Source organism: Macaca thibetana, chromosome 14 (assembly GCF_024542745.1).
Source record: "Macaca thibetana thibetana isolate TM-01 chromosome 14, ASM2454274v1, whole genome shotgun sequence".
NCBI lineage: Eukaryota > Metazoa > Chordata > Mammalia > Primates > Cercopithecidae > Macaca > Macaca thibetana.
In genome coordinates this window covers 70,764,050-70,782,524 of record NC_065591.1, presented here as the reverse complement: position 1 = coordinate 70,782,524, position 18,475 = coordinate 70,764,050, and the positions used below count along the sequence as shown (strand labels likewise).

The following is an 18,475-nucleotide window of genomic DNA, read 5'->3' as shown; positions in this document are numbered from 1 at the left end:
AAGAACTAAAAATATCGCCCTGTGCTTATGTTAAGGAAAACTTATAAAACTTTAGTCCAGTAGGAATTCAGTCAATTTCCTGGCTCGTTTCTGGCTGTATCTGAGGCTGCGAGGTAACCTGGGGTGATAACAGCCCCCATTTCCCTGTGGGTTTTGGCAGGGGCAGAGGTTTCTTGGAGCACTGTACTGTCTGCGGAAGCCTCTCTGCGAATGCTCCAGGCCCCTGCCCCTTCATAAATATTGCTGGAACCCATGTGAAGGGGCCAGGTTTGTTTCTTGAATTTCTCCTCAAACACCAAAAGCTTTATTTCGCATACCTCCCCTTCTCCCGGGCCCCACACTCTTGCCATTCTTCCAGACCAGCTCCAGCCTCCCAAGGCAGTAGGGCCTCTGAAAACTAGCTGCAGGGCACGCTCCCTACCAGCTCCTCCGAGTGCAGGCTCTCTCTGCCACATGCATTTTGCATTTTACTGTCCACTTACATTTACCATGTAGGGATGTTGCTTTATTTCTTCTACCAGGCTCCTCCCTCCTCACTTCTCAAGCTTTCTCTCCAACCTCTTTCCCCCCGCAAAGTCTGAACTCACGGAATGTAACTGGGCTTTTGTCTGTGCCAGGTTCATTTTTCCCTGCTGTGATCTGGAACAGTGTTTTTCAGACTGTGGGTTGGCATCTCATTCATAATTCTAGTTAAGTAGGGAAGAAAATATCAGATTTCACCCTTGCAGTAAGTTTCAGCATCGTTTCATGAAATTTTTGTTTTAGTTCAAAAATTGTAGATGTATATGTATCCCGGATTGCAACGTAATTCGGGATTTTTACTGTATCGGGGAAAAATACTGTGTATTTTTACGCAGGCAAGAGAAATTTGAGAGCCACAGATCTAGACCTTTTTTTCTCTCCTTACCTCAAAACTGTCTTTTCCTTGACATTCTTTGGTCTTCGTTTAGATGTCACTGTTTCTGGGGAGTGGTCCCTGATGGTCTCTCCACATTTGACCCACCTTGGCCTGGATGTGGGGCGGGCCCCTGTGGTGTCCTTCCCTGCCTCTCCCTCTGCCTGACTTGCCCACTGTATAGAAGCATCTAGGAGTCGGAAGCACATCTGTCTTGTCCTCTGATGCCTCCAACAATGCTTGGCACAGGAGGGTAGGAACTGGGAGTTGGGGGAGGAGAGAAGAAGGGCGTCTCCTGTGACGCCTCCTTGGATCTTTTGCAGCACTTAGGACAGAAAAGGGACTTAGCAATGATTACCAAATGAATGAGCCTATGGAACTAGGTATTGATCCTTTTCTTGACGTTCAAATATTTTCTTCAGTTTCAAATCTAGACCCTGACACTTGAAAGCCATGTGATCTAGAGCAAGTCAGTTAATCTCTGGGCTTGTTACCTCGTTGATAAACTGGAGTAAATAAGAGAAAATAAAGATTAAAAGAATAATACCTAACTTACCAAGTTGTTATAGGGATTTGAAATAATTTACACAGTACCAAGCACATAAGGAGGTGTTCAATTAACAGTAGTTATCTTACTGTTATTAGCCCTTTTCCTGTCTTCCATGATCCCCTGATCACCATCACCACCAGGGGGCTCCCAGGCCTCCCTACATTCACATCCCTGTTCAAACTTTCCAGATCCATCTAAGCCCAGCTTCATGTAAAGGAAAAAAATATATATACTGATATGGTTTGGCCGTGTCCCCACCCAAATCTCATCTTGAATTCCCACATGTTGTGGGAGGGACCTGGGGGGAGGTAATTGAGTCATGGGGGCAGGTTTTTCCCATGCTGTTCTCGTGGTAATGAATAAGTCTCACAAGATCTGACGGTTCTATAAGGGGGAGTTTCCCTGCACAAACTCTCTCTTCTCCTTTCTGCCCCCATGTGAGATGTGCCTTTCACCTTCTGCCATGATTGTGAGGCCTCCCCAGCCATGTGGAACTGTAAGTCCATTAAATCCCTTTTCCTATATAAATTACCCAGTCTCGGGTATGTCTTTATCAATAGCATGAAAACGAACTCATACAACCACCCAAACATGGATTTTAGAGTCAGAAGGTCTGGGTTCAGGTCTCAGCCCTGTCCTTTACTGGCTGTGTGAACTTGATCAAATAACTGGATCTTTTAGCCTGGTCTCAAAAATGAGAAATAATTATGGCTTTCATGGGGGTATGTGAAAAGCACTGTGCTCGATACATATGTCTTCTTCCCTCCTCTCGTCTGGGCCCACTCTCCTTCTCCACAGACACACCAAAACCAAGACCCACGTCAGCGTAAGAACAAGCTTATAAAACTGCAGTTTATACTTTATCAAAGAATTTGTCACTGATGGTGATGGTCCTTAGGGCTGACACCCCAGAGAGATGGTGAGCTGTCACTGGAGGGCTTGTGACCTGCTCATCTCTGGAACCTCCAGTGCCCAGCACTAGACTGATCTGCAACAGTTTGTGAAAATGAACTCTTCTCTAAGGCACCTTTGTGGTGCTCAGGTTTTGCTTGGAGAAGAGTTTCAGAACACTGCACCATCTCTGGAGCAGGCTGGCGGGCCGAGTCCCTGCCAGGGTCTTGCACGTCTCACAGATGGGGTCAGTGGCAATGTGCTCTCCTGGGGGCCACATGCTCTTTGTCTTGATTGGAGCCTCTTTGTTTAGCCTGAGGCCTGCAATGACTGAGCTGCTAGTTTGGTCCTTAGGTATGTATTTGCTACTTGAGCTTCCCAAAACATTCTCACCTGCCTAATTTGGTCTATGTTTAAAGTAGTTACATAATGTATTGTTTAGAAATAACAGCACAATAATAATGATGGCATTGACAGTAATGACTATCCGATCCCTTATACCAATTGATACATTACAGTTTACAAAACATCTAACAAACTCAGCCTCTTGGAATAAGTTAAACGTCTTGTGCCCAGGGCCACACAGCTAGGAGGTGGCCAGGACAGGCCTTACTCCTAACCTGGAGCTCATTCTGTCACTGCCAGGGTAGAGGGTTCTGGAAAGAAAGTTTGGAGTTGGACACATCCAGCTCTTGAGTCTCTTTCTGTGTGACTGCAAGCCAGTTATTTTACTTCTCTAAGCCCCAGGCTCTTCATCAGTAAAATGGGACCAATTCACAGAGGCAGAAATGGTGAGAACTAAATGAAATCATCTCAAGCACTTGACTGGTGCCTGGCCTATGGCAAACCCTGAGTAAGTGGTGGCTGGTGTTATTATTAGTTCGATGATGATGATGATTGCTGAAAGCCAAAGAAAGTAAGGGGTGAAGCTGTATCATTGGTCAGGATCCTAACAGGAAACAGAGTTCACTGTAGATGGCTTAGAGGAGCAGACTTTAATGAAGAGATGGAGGTGCAGCAGGCTCAGAAAGCCAGCCCTGATGGTGAGACACCTGGGCTCTAGCAACAGCAAGAAACTGGCACACCCCTGGGCCTGCACAGATGAGGGCAGGGGAAGATGTTAGCAGAGCCCAGTATGAAGCGGAGGCCTGGAGGAGGGGCTACCTGTGGGAGAAGGCATGTACAGAGGACTAGAGAGCTAGAGGGGGCAGCGAAGACACATTCTGGCCTCTCACCTAACACGACCCTGCCCCCATCTCCTCCTGGTGCCGCCGTTAGGTGAGCCCACCCAACACCACTCGTAGCGGCTCAGCAGTGTTAAAGAGTATGGGACGTCTGGCAAATGGCAGGCAGCTCTGCAGGACTGAAATGGAGCGTGTGAGTCTGCGGGAGACAGGTTGCTCTGTGGCAGTGAGAGGAAGCAGAGAGAGACGAGGAAAGTCAGATCTCCAGAAGCCTTGGATGTCACGCTCATGGGTTTTATGGGGAACCCAGAGGTTGGTGGGTAAGGAGGGAGCAAACACGTTTAGGCACGGATATGTGCCATGTGCTTCTGTGCTGAGCCTGTGGCTGGGGGTTGCAGGGTCTGAGGTGGGCCCCTTCCCCAGCATTCCTTCTGTCCTTCTGCTGGGGAGCTCCAGGTCACTGCACTGAAGTCTCTTGCTCCAAAGGGAGCATTTCTCCACTGTCACTCCTCTTTCACCTCAATCTCTTCTTTCCTGCTGTCAAATGCCAATTTGGGTGTGAACCATACCTGACCTCTCACCTGTTCAAAAGCAGTAAATACTTGCTGAATTACTATATTAAGCCTAAAATGTGAAAAGAAAATGTAAAGGAAATGAGAACCAGGCGAATGTTCTCCCTGCCTCAGCTTTGTGACAGGGAAGCTGTGCGTTAGGTGTGTATGTTCTTAATAATTTGTGGTTACTGAGCCTTTGCCTTGATGCCAGTGTCTTCAGTCAACAGGCATACACTGATGAAAAGAAATAGTCATCCACCAATTTAACAGCCTAAAATGTTTCTCAGCCTTATTAACATATGCTTCTGAGGGGATGCTCCTTCCCCAGTTATAACTGACACCTCCCCGGATCTTTCTACATTATGCTTTTTAAAAAGAAAATGTGTTTGTTTTTTTCTGATGATAATAATAGCTAACATCTATTGAGTACTCACTGTGTACCGGGGACTGTATATGCTAGGGGCACATATTAACTCATTTAATCCTCAAAACAACCCTAAGAGGTTTTACAGATGAGAAAGCGGAAGCACAGAGCGGTTAAATAACTTGCCCAAGGTCATTCACCTGGTCAGTGGGGGATGCATACTTCAAGCCCAGGCTGCCTTTGAAATTTAAAAAGAGAATACATCTAAGCAATGCCTCTAATTCAGCCTTAGATTTACTTAATACTTTACTTAATTGGTAGTGAACTACTAATATTTTATGTTATTTAGGCTTAATAAGAAGACATGAAGTAGCTGCCAAGTAGTTTCATTCATGCATGCACTTAACAAGCATTTTGTGAGCACCAGATACCAAGCCTGCCTACCCTCAAGGAACTCTAGTCAAGGGGAGAGGCAGATGTGAAAAAAGATCAGCTAGTGGGCTGCACGTGCAGTGATGAAGCATCATACACACAGTCAGAAAGGCCACGGAATTCACATCCAGGAAAGTGCCAGTGGCTCGGCAAGATGGAAGCGAGGTGAGCGAGAATGACAAGAGCCTTCATTTTGACCAGGAAACTAGAATTGACCCCAAAGGCTCAGCAGGGTTGCTAGAGGGCATAAGCAGGGCAATAGCATGACCTGGGCCTCAAACATTTCCCTGGCACAGCCCATACAGCAGTTATACCCACTTGCTGAGTTCAACCTCAGGATCACAGTTCTTTCTCCTCTTTGTATGCGAGGGCCATGTAACCTTGGGCAGCATACTTAACCTCACAATTTCTCATCTGCAGTCTGCAGAAAATCATAATACCTTTATCACAGGGTTGGTGTGAGGATTAAAGATGTTATATATAATCACAGTAAAAGTAAGCAATAATATTAGCTACTAAGAGTCTATTAGCTATAATGTTAAAACCATTATTAATATTATGAGTTATTAATATGAGTTATTAGTGAATCATATTAATGATGGCTAACATTATGGAGTACTTATGCTTATTATTATCATCATCATTATTGTCACTCAGGGGTTAGAAGTAAACAGGCAGAGGCAGCAGTTGCCATAAATCCTCATTCAAATTATACCAGAACAGTGCTTTGGGTTGAAAGCCAGTATTGGGTCATGATATCAATTTAGAGTTATAATCAGTCATTTTTTTTAAAATGAAAGAGAATGAGATAGAACATATCAGAGTGCATTTCTCATCATGCAATAACTTGTGAATCTTTTGTTTCTCTTTTATGCATATTTCTCATCATGCAATAACTTGTGAATCTTTTGTTTCTCTTTTATACATGTAAACACACACATTCACATACATCACTGTGTGTAGTGGGTCACTATGTAAGATGTTATAAATTTTTTTTTTTTTGAGACAGGGTCTCACTCTTGCCCAGCAGGGAGTACAGTGGTACCATCACAGCTCACCATAGCCTTGACCTACGGGGCCCAAGCTATCCTCCCGTTTCAGTCTCCTGAGTATCTGAGACTACAGGCATGTGCCACCACGCCTGGCTAAAGTTTTGTTTGTTTGTTTGTTTGTTTGTAGAGACAGGGTCTTGCTGTGCCCAGGCTGGTCTCGAACTCCTGGCCTATAGTGATCCTTCCACCTTGGCTTCCTAAAGTGCTGGGATGACAGATGTGAGCCACCCCATGCTTGGCCATAATATGTTTTTCTAATTATGGACTGCAGTCAAGAAAGTTTTAAAAACCCTGGAGTAGAAGGTACTATCACTGATCTTCCTTGTGGTCCTGCTTCCCAGACACTCAGAGGACTATCATCTTGCCAGCTATTGGGAGACTGAGCATCAGGATGGCAGAGCTCAGAGCTCTGGGTTTGAGCCTCAGTAACATAATTTGATTTCTCTGTGTCTTGGGTTGCACCCCTTGCCCCAGCATTAATTTCCAGGGATATTTTGAGAATTGGGAACCAAAATAGTGTCACCTATTCATCTTAATTGGATCTAGGTATAATCCCGAGGCATTGCAGTCTATCTAGTTAGTGCCAGCTTTGCAACTAACTCACCATGTGGCCTTAGGTAGGAGACTATATGGCCCTGGGTCACTGTAGCTTCATCTATAAAATGGGGATGAAAATAATTGTAATCTCTACTTCACAGTTATTATGAGGCACCAATAAAATTACAAATGTTTGTACTCTTTGAAAAATGGGCCAAAGAGCTGTCTCTGATGTCCATGATCAAAGGCAGAATTTGGAAACTGCGAGCCTCAGAGCAAATTCGACTCAGCAGTCTGTTTTGTTTGGCCTGCAAAGTATTAAAATTAAATAATAATAATAATGGATCAACATCTTAAAGTCATACATTTTATATCTAACTCCAAATTTCCAGCTTGTCTTAAAAATTCACAAGACACCACTGCCCCCCAGACATTCCCACCCATACTCCCACTTTGCAGCACAGGCAGGCACTTGGACAGACCCACCCTCCCAGCTGTCAAGGCCCCACCCTGGATACTGAGGTCTGATGTTGGCAGCATTTATCACAGCTCTTGCTCTGCTGTTTCTCTAATCAGACAATGAAGCAGGGGAATGCCTTGTGTACCCATGCTGCTCTGAAAGCTGGAGCAATGGAAAGCCAGAACTGAGCAGGTTGTGTTTCATAAAAACTAAGTGATGCCCTATGTCTCTGTGGAGGATATTCTGCTTTCCTTCTGTATTGAGCTCCTGGCCCTGTATGGTTGTGTTTGCTACCCCAGAGCTAAAAGAAGACATTTGGAGGGAGAAAGAGGGTGCTATCACAAGTCGAAAATCCAGTGGTGTCAGTGTAGGGCAGAAGGGTCAAGATGGGGAAAAGAGAATAAAGGGTTATTAGGAGCTTCCCACCAGTCAGACCCCCTAACAACACCCAGATGCATGGGGCAGACACTCGGCTGCCCAGTGCTGATGGTGGCACTGATGAGATGGGCAAGTCTGGAGGTGAGGGACATTCTCTGAGTAACTGCAAGGGCACTTTTGTGTACTAAGAGTAGGAGGGAGACATCTCAGGGAGGCAGAATGGAATAGGAAAAATGCAGGCTTTAGTGTCAAACAGATCTGAGTTCCAAACCTGGCTTTGTTACTTGACACCTAAGTGACCTTGAAGGGGGTTCTGAATCTCAATTTTCTCATCTGTCAGATGGGGATGGTTAGCTGGTTAATGAAACACATCTTTATTAGGCGCCTACTTTGTACCAGCTCTTGCTCAAGGTGCTAGAGACCAGGAGTGAGCAGCACAGATAAAGTTTCTGCTCTCATACAGCTTACAGGCTAGCGGAAGGAGATGGGCAAAAAGCAAATAATTATATAATCATCTGGTGGTGGTTAAGTGTGGGTTGGTTGTTTATACCTTGGCTCGTTTCCAAAAAAGGTTGGAGAGAGTAATAACATCTCGGAAGGTATGAAGATTTACTAAGATAATATATGCAAAGTGCTTACCCCAGTGCTTGCGAGCAATCATCCATCTCACAGATTTTTAAGGAGCCCTGGGCTAGAGCTGGGTCAGGCCCTGTTCCACGTGGGATGTGACGGGAATCAAACAGGCTTGGTTCCTATCTAGGGATATTACTAACCACCAGTGCCCTCTGGCCTTTGCTGTCAGCTTCCTTGGTGCCCATCCCTGGAGGAGGCCTCTTCAAGGTGAATAGGCTAAGTAGCAAAAAGGGACAGGATTTGTAATTAGAGGCCCTGGGTGCGAGTCACTTACCAGCTGCGTAGTGGTGGAGCGGTACCCTCACCTCTGCTGCCTGGGGTTCTCTGTCCACACTGCTGCAAGGGTTAATCCAGGATCAGGATGAACCCGGGAATGTTCTCTGCCTCTCACGCCCTGTCTTCGGTTTCCCTGGCTCTAGACCACTCGGCCCTGAGTGCGGCGAGGACCCTATTTGTGGATGTGGAAGAGCGCGGGCCGGAGGCCATGGACGTGAAGGAGAGGAAGCCTTACCGCTCGCTGACCCGGCGCCGCGACGCCGAGCGCCGCTACACCAGCTCGTCCGCGGACAGCGAGGAGGGCAAAACCCCGCAGAAATCCTACAGCTCCAGCGAGACCCTGAAGGCCTACGACCAGGACGCCCGCCTAGCCTACGGCAGCCGCGTCAAGGATATGGTGCCGCAGGAGGCCGAGGAATTCTGCCGCACAGGTGAGGGCAAGGCCGAGGGGGCGGGGCCTGGGCGCAGGGGAGCTTGGCTCAGGTAGGCATGGGCTCGGGTGAGCGTGGCGCAGGTGGGCCTGGGGCAGGTAGGCGTGGCACAGGTGAGCTGGAACACCAGTTGGGGTGCCATATCAACAGCAAGTCTCTGCCATTTGGGCACTTGGACCTGGTAAAAGCCTGCCCTGTAGTTCATTCTTGGTTCATTTATTTTCTCCCTTACTCACTTCCCTGGCATAGTGAGGTGGTTAGGAGCTGGGCTCCAGTGTTTGTCTACCGGCCTAGAGCTGAGTTAGGCTTCCCTCTAAACCTCAGTCCTCAACTGTTAGATGGGCGTGAGAAGCCTCCCTACTGCACTGAATTGTGGTGAGGACTTAATGAGATGGCCTTTCAGTGGTAAGCATAATAGCAAGTAAGTGCTGAATAAATGTTAGTTCCTAGTTTTGCTATTCATTCAACAAACGTATTTAGCAGTTTCTTTGTGTCAAGCCCTGTGTGATCTTGAGAGGAAGACCTTCCTGAGATAGTTAGACATGAAAACTTAGTAATTTGTAGGATATCCTGGTGCCTGGCTTCCTCTCCTGCACTTTCTACCTACAGTAGTCCCCAAAGCCTCTCCATCCTGCCCCAGTATTCAAATCCATCCTTCTTAGCCATTCCCTCTGACACTTCCCAGTGCAAGCTATTATCATTTTTCTTGGAGGATTAACCACAATCACCCCCCTTCACCCAGAGCTGCCTGCCTCGAGCCATTCTCTGTACTGCAGCCAGATGAAGCTTGGGGGTGACTCCCTGTTGCCCTTCAACTGAGCTCCCCCTAACATAGACCACTTTCCCCAAATCTGTTCCTGTTTCTCTATACATTTTTTGTCCCCTGACTCTCCACACTCCACCACTCATGAGCCAGCCCTGCTGAACTGCTCAGGTTTCCATACCTGTTATGATATTTCTTTCCTACCATGGTGCCTCGGTGATTCCTGTTTTTCGGCCTGCAGATGCTTGAGCCCTCTTTGATGCCTGTTGGGTCATGACCAATACCTGACAATTTGTGCAGCCCATCCTGATTTTGCTCTGCCCTTCTCCCTCTTCACAGACAGGGTCAGCTGAGCGCTGTGCTATGTAATTTATATGCATTTTGACAATGTTATTTAATTCTTACAACAACCCCAGGGTGAATCATTTGCCCAAGATCACAGAGGTAAGAGGAGCTGGCCACACACACACACACACACACAGAGCACACCTATGACCTCTTCATTTCTATTCTCTCCCACAGGCCTGTATCCATGTGAAAGCTGACCTGTTAGCAGGGCTGCCTGTGAGGCTTGAAAAATGAGCAGTCCCTTTCCCAGCTTATGGTTAAGGCTCCAACTCTGGCATCAAACAGACCTAGATTTGAATTGTGGCTGTGCCATTTTTACTATTCTCAGCTACTTCACCTGTGCAAAGGGATAAACAGTGCCTCATAGGTGGTGAGGATTGATGAAAACTGTAAATAAAACACTTGACACCAGTACCTGGCACAGAACAGATGCTTCAGAAATGTTGCCTGCTATTAATTGTCATCTCTGGATCTCACTGAAGGGAAGAGACAAAATGGTCTCTGAAAGCTTTCCTCTTGCTGTGTCCTGTCCGTAAGTGACAGAGCTCAGCCCTGGCTGGCTTGGACCTAGCACATGAGGCTCAGGGAAGGGGTAGCTCCTTATCTTTGTAAATAACAAATAAGCAGTCTCATCTCATAGGCAGGCATGTGCGTAGCAGTTTACAAAATACTCTCCTTCAAATTATCACCCTGGATCCTCAAAAATCCTTTGAAGGTAGCAGGTCATAGATTATCATCCCATTTTAAAGACAAGAACATTGAAGCTCAGGTGATCACCAGCCCAAGATTGCACAGCTAGATGTTGAGTGAGATGGGATGTCAACTCGTGCCCTGAGCCTCAGGAAAGAGGCCAAAAAGGACATAAAGCAAGTAAACCATGAGGACTTCTTAAATTGGATGAAGTAAATCTTCCAAACTCACTCAGAGGAGCTGACTGTCTCAACAGGATCATGGAACCCTTAGAGTGAGCCCTTACCTTGCATTTCTCCGGTCCAGAGATGTCTTAGCTCACCGCTATTGATGCTGAGTCTGGTTGCTTAAAAGGGTATGCAGGACAAGCCATATGGAAATCAATGCAGCCCAGGCTGTTTGTTGCAAATAAATTTGATTTTTCACTTAATGTAAGAGTCGTTCTTCATAACATGTGAGTGGCTTCTCTTTGAGAGGGCCAGCCCAGCAGAGAACAGATAGAACTGTGGATGGGGACAGGGGGCGAGAACAGGACAGGAGAGAGGAGCGTAGATCAGAGAGCGGCCAGGGAGTGTGATGTGCAGGGAGAGCGGCCAGGGAGTGTGATGTGCAGGGAGAGCGGGAAGCAGACTGAGGAATTTAGGCTCTAATTTAGCTTTTTCTTTTTCTTAGGTGAGCAAAATAGGAGGGCAGATTGGAGTAGGGCACAGAGGAGTGGTATGCAAAATGGCTAACATCTGGTTGGCCCAGCCTCTAACCAATCAGAATGTCTGCCTGGCCACTGAGCAGAGCCCACAGGCTTCTATTATGCCTGGTCCGCTGACATTAACCCTTTGTTTCATAACTGGATCATGAGGAGACTGCGGGTATTGGGAAAGGGCTGGAGCAGCCAGAGCAGAGGCTGAGAGGCACTGGGTGTGGAAGGAGGCACTGAGGTGGCTTGGCACAAGTTATTTACCAAGCTGTGTGGAAGTACTTCATGGCTGTAACCTGGCATCAAGGCTGTCCCAGCCTGAGCCAGCTGAGTGGGAGGCCTGAGGCACACCTCCACCCACCACCACAGCCTAGCGCAGCAGCTTGCATTTCAGCAGCACCCCAACTGGTCTCTCCTCCCCACTTTCTTGTCCCCTTATCTGTTGTCCAAAGTACTACCAGAGTGCGTGCGTGTGTGCGTGTGCGTGCGTGTGTGCACGTGTGCGTGTGTCTGTGCACGTGTGTGTGCACGTGGGTGCATGTGCCCGCAGGTATGTACGTGTGTGTGGGGTTACCTAACTTTTACAGGGCAGCTACTCTGCAGCAGGTGTGATAGGTGTTGGATCCAGATAACTAGCACACACTGGGGGAGCACAGGGTTATCTGTAAGAGTGAGACACACCATTATAATAGGATGGCATCTCTGCTGGCTCCCCTTCTACCTCTCTGGCAGTTCCTTCTTGCTTTTCTTTGTAGGCTTGTCCTATTCAGTCCTGGCCTTTAAAGCTTGGCCATCCACCTCTTCTGCCTTCTAACTCGTCATTCTCCACATTCACTCTCATTGCAAACCTCTCCTCTGAGCTCCTCACCCCAATATCCCACCTTCTGCCCCTGCACTCCCAGAACAGTCTCTGTGGTCTCCGCACTTTGAACTTGCACACTTAATCATGTGTTTGGTTGTGTCTCCCCTACCCGCCAGAGAGTTCTGTAAAGTTGGGCACTGTATCCTATTCACTGCTGTATCTCAGTACAGGCCCAGGGCCAGCATGACTTGGTTTAAACGTGGATTCTGCCTGATTATAAGTCCAGTTCTCCAGATCATCACTGTAAGTGGGATCTGACCCTTACTGCCTTTGTATACTCCCTCTTCCTTTTCCCTGCAACACATTCCTGGAAATACTAGAAATATGGGAGAAGCTGTTCCTGAATAGACATTGAATTCACATGCAGGAGTGACAGGGAGGTTAGTTTTCCATAAAGTCAGCATTCTATTTTTCACTCGAGTACTAATCCTAGGTGACCTTCTCTCACCCACGTCCTCCCCAGCCTCTGTCCTAGGCATTGCTAGGCCTGCCCGAGCCCTCAAGAGACCTGTCTCCGCCAGTTCCCCATCACAGACCCACTTGGAGTGAGGAAGCAGCAGCCAGAGCCTTTTTCCTGGTACAAGGCTGACTTTTCTCTGCCAGTCCCCATCGTCTTCACTCTCAAGCTTCAGGCTTTCTTGACCTGGCCAGAAAGGAACTTCTGGCCCCAAGGGAGCCATTTAGATCTCATTGACTGGGCTTCTGCCCTGCTCAGGACTTGCTGACCATCCTCCCTGGAAAAGGAGATCTGAAGCCCTCGGTTCATTTTCACAAGCATTTATTGAGCCGCTTCTGAGTACTGTATTTTGTTCTAGGAACAGAGATTTAAGAATAAGCATAAGCAAAACATGGTGCCTGCGCTTGCTGAGGTCACCTTCAGCAGAGGGTAGACCCTGAAACAACTCTACTGTGCAGTACGACCAGGCCCAAGGACTCCGGAAGGAGCCTGGAAAAAGTGACCATGAATTCTGCACAGGTGTTGGTATTGAGGTAGACTTCACAGAGCAGGCGCAATTTGAGTTGAGGCTTAAAGGAAATGGAGGGTTCAGGCTGGTGAAGAGGGGGCAGAAAAAGCCCTCCAGGCAGAGGCAATCACTTGAGCAAAGGCGTGGGCATAGAATGCCACAGCAAGTTCAAAGAACGGCAGTGAGTCCTGGGGTGGGAAGGCCCGGCTTCAGGCAGAGGCAGAGGCAGACCTCTTCTCAGTGCCCTAACCAAGCTCACCTGTGTTTCCTCCCAGGTGCCAACTTCACCCTGCGGGAGCTGGGGCTGGGAGAAGTAACGTCCCCTCACGGGACCCTGTACCGGACAGACATTGGCCTCCCCCACTGCGGCTACTCCATGGGGGCCAGCTCTGATGCTGACATGGAGGCTGACACGGTGCTGTCCCCTGAGCACCCCGTGCGGCTGTGGGGCCGGAGCACACGGTCAGGGCGCAGCTCCTGCCTGTCCAGCCGGGCCAACTCCAACCTCACGCTCACCGACACCGAGCACGAAAACACTGAGACTGGTAAGTGGCTGGTTTGGTCTGTGCCGGGTGCCTGGGTGGTGGAGCTGGGGTTTTATTTACAATATTGATTTCCTGCTCCATTGCCTGGGGCTCTGGTGAAGTTGGTGAAAAATTGCTTTACTCTCAGGGATCAAAAGTCAGAGTCTCTTGCAGAGTCATGTGAAATGCCCACCCATGAGTGACATGCCAGAGACTGGGTCGCTGCTCTTTCCTTCCAGATTAGGGAGGCGCATAAAGCTCTGGGTCATTGCTTATAAGGTGCCTGTGTGCAGGGGAGAAGAAAGGGCATGGGGCAGTGGTAACAGATTCCCCATAGTTTGTCCTCTACCAAATCAGCAAGGCCTGGTCCTGCCTGAATCCTGCGCGTTCCATCTCTAGCTCCAGGTGCTCAGCAGTCCTGGGCAACCTCCAGGAACGCTGTCCCACATCAGCATCTTATGTTGTTCAGAGGATGACTTCCAAACAAAAAGTGTCATTTGGGGATAACTTAAAACTTGAGGTTTAGGGGAGATGTTGTCAAAGGGTACAGAGTTTCAGTTAGGAGAAATAAGTTTTTGAAATCTATTGCACAGCATGGTGACTATAGTTAATAATAATGCATTATATATTTCAGAGTTGCTAAAAGAGTAGATTTTTAAATATTCTCACCACAAAAAAATAAGTATGTGAGATGAGGAATATGTTAATTAACTTTAGTTAATCGTTCCACAATATATTTATGTATCAAAATATCATATCGTACCCTATAAATATATATAATTATTATCTGTCTATTAAAAATAAAAAGAAAGTGAAAAGACAAAAAAAAAAAAACTTTAACAATTAAAACTTGAGGCTTTGCTGCAGCTTCCCCCGATCCCAGGAAGTGCCAGCTGCACACTCCTTATTCCACTCTCCTCCCTGAGGCTCCTTCCCAAGGCCTGAGAGAGGCTGTGGGAGGAAAAGATGGCACCTGGTTCACACGCCTCCTTTTCGTGGTGGAGGAAAGGGGGCCCAGTTTCAGTGTTTTCCTCTTTCTCCCTTGGGACCTTGCTGGCAGAATTCTGAGGGGCTCTGAGTCTAACGTGGTCCTGCGTGGAGACTAGCTCCCGGGGGGAATCTCCCCTTCTGTGTATTTCATGCCTTACCAGCCCCTGAGCAGCTTTGCTGAGCCAGGTCAGCACCAAGGTGGGTCCTGCTGAGGCCTGGCTGCAAAGGAAAGAGTGGCAGAGCCCAGGAACAGCCCCAGCACCTGGAGGGCTGTTTCTGGGAAACCCAGTGAGGAGGAGGTCCGCTGGTGCTTCCATACCAGAGCTGGCAAAGGGGTAGGGGAGGGCAGTCTGAATTATTAATAGAATAGGAAGCACCTAGCCCAGTGCCCCCTGCTGGCTTCTAGCTTCAAATGTAGATCCTCGTGATTCCTGCCCCGGATTCCCCTGGATCAGGGCGGGAACAGGTCAGAGATGAGGCTTAGAGGGGTTAGTCTCTGAAGAGGAGGCTCCAGCTGAGTGGTGTAAGACCAAGATGGATCCCCAGATTGGGGATGGGCAGGAGACCACGCACGGTCAGGGTCAGGTGGGGAAATGTATCCCCTTAGGGTCCAGAGTCCCATGCAGCAGAGTTCCAAAGGTGCATCCTGCCACCCCTCCCAGAGGACTCACGTGTTCGCCTAGGGAGCCTGCATACTTGTCTACGTGGGAGGGTGGCAATGGCTTGGGTACTGGGTACTGGCTTGGCAGTGTCACTCTCCCTTGGTCCCCAGTCAGCCCTGTGAAGGGGCTAATGACCTCAGTACCAGAGGAGTTTCCCTTTCTCTGGTGGGAAAGCACCCACACTCCCTCACCCACCTTCCCAAGGCCATACCCAGCCAGCAGCCCTGCCTCTCCCCACCCCCACCACACACTGAACTTGAACATTAAATTGAAGGGCAGTGCAGGGCCTGGCACAAAGAGAATAGGGTATGTGCCACCACACCGCAGCAGGAAGGGAGCCTCAGTTCTGGTACTGGTCTAGGGTGTGGCATTGGGTAAATTGTATCCTTTCTTGGGACTCAGTTTCCTCATCTATAAAATAAATAGTTTAAATGAAATTAGCATTCCTTGATCTGAGAATGTTAGTTCTTAGATGGGGTAGGGGGCTGTTCTGTGGTCAAATAATGTAGGAAACACTGAATCAAACAAACTTAAACCAGTTTCTTTACTCCAGGACTTCTTAGAGTTTTTCAGATGTTAATGTGCATGCTAATGGATAAATTACCAAGGGGGGATGTATGCAGCATTCCCCAAATCGATTTGACCACAGAACTCTTTTATTCTCAGAGCATCTGGTGGGACCAGTATTCTAATAAACAATTTTTGGGTCTAGCTGAGCTAAATGACCTGTAGGCCGTTCTAGATGCAGAATTCTTGGATTCTAAGTGCATGCACAAGATGAAGGTATGAGAGAGGAAAATGATAATAATAACAGCATTAATACTTAATAGTTGTGTGGTTGGGCGTGGTGGTTCAAGCCTGTAATCCCAGCACTTTCAGAGGCTGGGGTGGATGGATCGCTTGAGGCGTGTGTCATGGTGATGCACACCTGTAATCCCAGCTACTCAGGAGCTTAAGGCAGGAGAATCACTGGAACCCTAGAGGCAGAGGTTGCCGTGAGCCAAGATTGCACCACTGCACTCCAGCCTGGGCAACAGAGCTAGACTCTGTCTAAAAAAAAAAAAAAAAAAAAAAAAGTTGCTGCCAATTACCTGAACCTAAGCACAGTGCTAACTGCTTTAGCTGTATTATCTCATTTACTCCCCCTACAACCCTTTGAAGAAGGTTTCATTATCCCCATTGTTGCACACAGTAAGGAAACCGCAGCCCAGAAAAGTTAAGAAACCTGCATAGGACACACAACTAGCAAAATGAGATTGGAACTCAAGCCTATATGACTCTAAAATCTACTCTTATAGCCCTAGTTATAGTGAATTCCCTCTGTAGCAAGACACTTGGGTTATTTTTTCTTTTGAAGCCTTCTTGCCATAGTGACAAATGATCATTTTCCATAAAGTCATGACAGAAAGAGGTGCACACTGCCCATATTATTGTATATTCCCTGAGAGCTGAATTACAGCTGAATTAAGCCTCTGTTGGGTGATAATGACATATTCACTAAGCCTGAAGAGTTTCAGCCTTTGATAATGGGACGGAGGAATGGCTGCCTGCTCCCCTGGCCATGTCGTCATCTCTTTATGATCATACCTTTCCACACTGGCCACAGAACTCAAAGCCTCACTGTACTCAGGGTAGACGGGTGGGCAGAGGAGGTAGGCAGATGAATCTAATGAAGGGCTTCTGTTTCCCACATCCCTTCCAAGCCTGGACTCCCTGAACCTAGATTCCCCCTAGGTGCCCAAAGGCTGTCTACTTGCTCCCGGTTGGGAAGTTACGTTAACAGCTTTGTTATGCAGTACTCAGATCTAAATAATGACAGCAATCATGGGAATGACTCCCTTTTATTCACTGATTAGGTTCATGTTCCTCTTACACTATTATCTCCCCAACTTATAGCTGAGGAAACTGAGGCACAGAGAGATTAAAGGCTGTGCACAGGGCCACATATCTAGTTGAGCTAGAGCCAGGCTCTACTACAAAAGTCTTGGTTCCTTTCACCTTCTCTCTCCCTTTTCTTTTACCTTCCCCCTCTCCCATCTTTCTGTAGTTCCGCCTGACCTCATCAAACCCCTGGCCCCAGCCAGTGCTCTCCTTTTCTTGTGATGGGAACTCAGATCTCACCATCAGAACAGGGCTCAGTTCCACTGGACCTGTCAGTCAACACATCACAGTGTGGTCACTTCTCAGGGTTAGAGCAAAGCCAGCAACTGTGCTTACCACTGCACGTGAGCAATTGCCTTAATCCCCCTGGCAACTCAGTGGCATTCCCATTTGCCGAATGGGAAACCTGAGGCTCCAAACCGAGACACAACAGCCAGCAAGTCACCAAGTTGGCAGAGCTTAGATTTGAAGTCTGGTCTCTTTGATGGCCTGAGCCATCTCTATAGTCTGAGCCCTTTGCCTGCCTCCATTTGAGTCTGCAGGTGTCCTCAGCTATCAGTTGAGGCCACCAAAAATGTGCAACCAAGTTCTCAGAGATCCTTACCAGATAAATGTGAAATGTGAAGCATAACCCCAGCAACCTCCAGCCACAAGAACATTTACTCTGCCTCCACACCAGGCCTTGCATTAGTCAATAGTAATTGTCAACAGTATTGATAGCGGTGGAGGCTTTTGCTGAGGTCACAGTGATGCTGCATGCAGCTGCCATCAATAATAACTTTTATGGGGTCCATTAAAGACAATTTCTGCCCCTGAAGGTTAATGTCAGCAGCTTTTATGTCACTGCTTAATATCTAAAATAAATACAGAATTGACTGGGTAATGTAAACACAAATCTTCCTACTCAGGGCCTTCAGGCAGAGCCAGCCCTCAGGCCTCTCCTCTCCTGCTGTGAGGGGCCAACAGGCTTGGGGGGCAGTGAGAAGCTGGCATGTCAGGAACACAGTCGGTATGCAATAGATGTGTTTTAGAAAGCAGAGGTTGCAATTCGAGCTTCACTCCCAAGCACTGGGTCAAGCTGACGCTGTCTTTTGTGAATTCATTCTGTAATTCGTCCCACAGCTATGCTGAGCTTCAGTGTGCAGCGTTATTCAAGGATGTGGACTCTAGATGACCAGTGAGGGAGGCAGGGCTACGAGCACCTTGCAGCTCTTTAACAGAGGTGCAGCAGGCAGTGTTGCAGAGTGGGGAAAGAATGCTAGTTTCAGAGTCCAATGAGGAGACCTGGCCTCAAGTCCTGGTTGTACCAGTCCCAGCTCTGAGAACTTGGGCAAGTCATTTCACCTCTTGGAGCCACAGTTTTGTCATTTTAAAAAGAGCATGTCAGTGGTTACCAGGGAGTAAGAAGAGATGTTGGGGAGTTACTGTTTAATGGGTACACATTTTCAGTTTGGGATAA

At 47.7% G+C, this 18,475-nt stretch overlaps 1 protein-coding gene across 1 annotated transcript in view; it reads left to right on the top strand.

Annotated features, from left to right (window-relative positions):
- Nucleotides 1-18,475, top strand: part of TENM4 (teneurin transmembrane protein 4) — a 3,098,737-nt gene that overhangs the window by 2,669,642 nt on the left and 410,620 nt on the right. The window contains exons 9-10 of the mRNA XM_050757454.1: nt 8,350-8,637; nt 13,235-13,504. Of these exons, the coding sequence (XP_050613411.1) occupies nt 8,350-8,637; nt 13,235-13,504 (558 nt within the window). The remainder of the gene's footprint in view (nt 1-8,349; nt 8,638-13,234; nt 13,505-18,475) is intronic.